The sequence below is a fragment of the Limulus polyphemus genome, unplaced genomic scaffold (assembly GCF_000517525.1).
Source record: "Limulus polyphemus unplaced genomic scaffold, Limulus_polyphemus-2.1.2 Scaffold482, whole genome shotgun sequence".
In the NCBI taxonomy this organism is placed as follows: domain Eukaryota; kingdom Metazoa; phylum Arthropoda; class Merostomata; order Xiphosura; family Limulidae; genus Limulus; species Limulus polyphemus.
The window spans coordinates 143,244-147,204 of record NW_013666092.1 but is presented as its reverse complement, the minus strand read 5'-3'; the positions used below and the strand labels follow the sequence as shown (position 1 = coordinate 147,204).

Here is a 3,961-nt window from a genome sequence, read left to right as displayed (position 1 = left end):
TAGTCATTCCGATGTAGGAGGCGATTGCCGGGAGCTCGCAGTCTCCTTTATTACACTGATACTCGTAAATGACGTTCACTTGCTGTAGATCTGTTGTCTTTTTAGCAGGGCTGTTTTTCATGATAAGGTCCGACGTTGTGTTAGACTTTGAGTAGATGTTGAGTTGCAGTTTTGTGTTCTGTTTCTTTGGTGTAGTATTTTTGTAAACGATATCCTTTAGAATCCGTTCGTCTGTCTTGTATGCAGTGGAGAATTGGTTTTTTCGATATCCTTTAGAATCCGTTCGTCTGTCTTGTATGCAGCAGAGAATTGGTTTTTATAGTAGACTTTGAGTTGTTCAGTGGAGTTGTTGGTAGTGGTGTTTTTTTGGCGGCTGTCCAGGTATCGTTTGAAGTGTCTTGTCGAATGTGGTATTACTATATCCATTATTGATGAATGGCCTACAAGAAAATCTGTCACCAAAGTACACCAATATATATACACACACACACACATATATATACTGTATGCCATTTGCCCATGTTTTGTTGTTACTACATTACTTGATAGTAGTAATATTTGTACAGTAGCTTATAAAACTTCATTTAAGAATTGATTTGTATGCTCCTATTGTCTTATTTGTGTGCCCCCTTCTAACTCTCCATCCTTCCCAAGGGGAGAGTGCCTAACAATTTGCAAACCACAGGTATAGTTCTAAAAAGAAATGATGGTGCCTTGACTGTTGATAGGTACAAACACATTCTTATTCATCATGTCATTCCTTAACAAAAAAAAAAAGAATTGTTGGCCATAGATTCATCTTCTAGCAAGACATCCTTAAACAGAACATTTCTATAGGAATTTTAGTTCAAACAGATCTCTTTGTTAGGTTGTTTAGGCAGAGTATTCATAATGAATCTAATTTTCAAATGGACAGCAATTGTCTGTTGTAGAAACCTACAAATGAAGAGAACAACGTTTCGAAAGTATTCTGCGTTTCGTCTTCAGATGAGAGGCGGAAGACTTTCGAAACGTCGTCTTCTACATTTGTAGGTTTCTACAACAGGCAGTTGCTGTCCATTTGAAACTTAGATTCATTCAGATCTCTTAGTATATGTCTAGTTTTAAAATCTTATTTCTGCCCATCAAAAAACTAATTAGTGTGCCATTTCAATGCCCAAGACCACCTTCTCAAACACTACAAAATTCTGGTGTTATTAATACCCAATAAATCAATAAAAATAAGGGCCCTTTGAGAATAAAACAAAATTTGAATTTCTATGTCATCAACAAATGATTTGTTTTTTTTTGGTACTTAAGATAAAACTTAATATTTTTAAATAATAAAACTTATAACAAGTGTTTTACTTATGTACTTGTGTTTGTGTATTTCTCTCTACACAAAACAAGTTCAATTACTGAATAAATATAATTTTTTCATGTCAAGTAATTTTGAACTATATTTTCACTACATACATTTTTTTTGTGATTTGTTCAAAATTTTATCTCATCAATTTAATAACCTTTTTATTTCTTTGTTATAAAATTTTTGGTGTAATGTAGAGCTTACTCATTATGGAACATGTATTGTTGCTTTGGGACTAATCATCTTGCATTTCATTTTTGGTGATACTTCTTGAAGAAGGAAAGTTACCTTCCATAAGTCTTGTAAGAATTTTAAGAGACTCACTGTCTCAATTAAAAACCCACTTATAATTAAAAACAAATTTTCAGTATTTCTATAAACAACAGTTAACATATACCACATAATCGCAGAGAAGTATAAGACCTCCTTGCTGCACCATTTCCAGGTTACAGGATGTTTGGGTGACTTCACATTTGGTTGGTAGCTGTCTGCAAATACCAGGTAAAAAAATATACCCACTATGAAAACAATCAGTAAACATCTCAAGACAATATCAATAAAGGAATAGCAAAAAAAACATTTATGAAAAATTCACATTTTGGAGAATTTGTTTTTAAACAGTTTTCACTACATTGGTCAGACATATATTACAATAAATATCATACAAAACTTTTTCGGTCTGCATTAATGAAAACAGAAAATAAGCTTACCTAGCTCAACATAATGTTAAGTGATTTTGCTTGTAAATGTACAAAATATTACCACTTTGAACTGACTAATTATATATGCTATTAAATTGTAATGTAGAGTGAAAAAGAAATATAAGAAAATTCTTATCATGAACTGATCAACTATACCTGGTATCTGCATACTGCATTCTAAACTAGCCTTAACATTAGCTAGTAAGACATATCAACAAATATATTATCTTTACCACAGAACAGTGTAAAATGAAAATAAAATAATTGTACTAGGTGACGATCCATATGCAACATACTACATTAAATGTGTCACCTGATGCAAGATAAATATGCTACCAGATAACACTTAACAAAAATATTTTTCTTAGATTGACTAACTATTATCTTTATTGCCTTTGAACCCTCACCTTGGACTTGCAGGAAGTGTAGCAGGACTAGCGTGAAGAGTACCATGTTGGAGAATCTGTGCCCAAAAGTCATGACTATCGTAGTTCAACAAGGTAAGGATGTTACACCACTGTAAGACCAATACTGGATAAAACGGTGCTAATTCAATAAACATCTCATTGATTTCTGTAACAGAGTACATGCTAACTGCTGCATAGGACACAGACTTAGTTGAAGATTCTGCTTTGACAAGTTCCATAGCAGCTGTTGCAACACGACGAAAAGACCCAGATTGAAACATATGCATGAGATAGAGAAATAAGTGGGCCATCTGCTGACAGATGAAGGTTTGATGGTCTGCTGGGACAGCAGGAATAAAGATTTGTTGATGGACAACTTCCACAACTATACCTAACACTTGGAAAAGGAACCTAAAAAATCATATATAGTTTGTTAAGTTACTATGAAAATATACAGATAACTAGAAAATATTTTACTTTCTAATACTCTATATGTTTGTGATCAGGTTCTCCCATGAGAAAAATGTTAATATTATTAAGAAATTAATCCTATTACTATTACTCAAGAATCTTGTTTTAGTTATGTAAGAACAAAAAAAGATAAGTTCCACCCTTGGGAATGTGCAATAACCCCTTAGAAGCATAATTTTTGTTTCAGTCATATCACTCTCAAAATCATAATCAGATAATTCAGGTTCAGAGTTAGAATTATCATCAGCTTGCACAAGTGACTTAATGCCATTTTAGGTCTATTTTCTCATAAAAATTAAACTATTTTCAAATGTAAATATTACTGATATTTTGAAGAGTAAAATACACCATGTTGGATACAAATCAGCAGCTGAGATATTCATCAGTTCAGGTTAGGTTCTGTCCATTGATTTTTTGTGCTTGATTCCCATTTCTTGTGGGAATTCAAACTGCATTATGTGGTCACCATATAGCAATGGGCACACCTAAAGGGTTAATCTATTCTGCAGTTATACCTCTTTTCTAAATAGCCTTTACTCAGTTGTTAAAAAAATATTGAAGCATAAATCCTTAGATTGAATGCTGGAAAAGATCTACCCACTTTTGAATTGTTGAGCACAACCCAACATACTTGTTTGCTAATCATTTTTCACACATTAAGTATTTTCCAGCATATTCCTGAAAAACTCTAATGCTGCAAGTCTAATCTTAACTCATTGCTCAGTGTATTTCTGCTGAAAGACAAAGGACGTTGAAAAGTGTAAAACAGTAACAGACCTTGTATTTTCACATGTTGATAAGGGTAAAATACCAAGACCTAAAATGTCTCTATGATATACTGACAATGATAAAACAGTAACAGACCTTGTATTTTAACATGTTGATAAGGTTAAAATACCAAGACCCAAAATGTCTGTATTATATACTGACAATGGTAAAACAGTAACAGACCTAATTATATATACACCTGGAAAAAAGTTAAGCACCCCCGTGTTTTTTTCAAGTGATTCAGATTCGACGTTCTTGTGACTGATTAT

At 32.8% G+C, this 3,961-nt stretch overlaps 1 protein-coding gene across 1 annotated transcript in view; it reads right to left on the bottom strand.

Annotated features, from left to right (window-relative positions):
- The window catches only part of LOC106458536 (huntingtin-like), a 269,635-nt gene that overhangs the window by 125,120 nt on the left and 140,554 nt on the right, over positions 1–3,961 (bottom strand). The window contains exons 31-32 of the mRNA XM_022384781.1: positions 2,454–2,864; positions 1,743–1,833 (exon numbers count right to left, since the gene is read on the bottom strand). Coding sequence (XP_022240489.1) covers positions 1,743–1,833; positions 2,454–2,864 — 502 coding nt within the window. The remainder of the gene's footprint in view (positions 1–1,742; positions 1,834–2,453; positions 2,865–3,961) is intronic.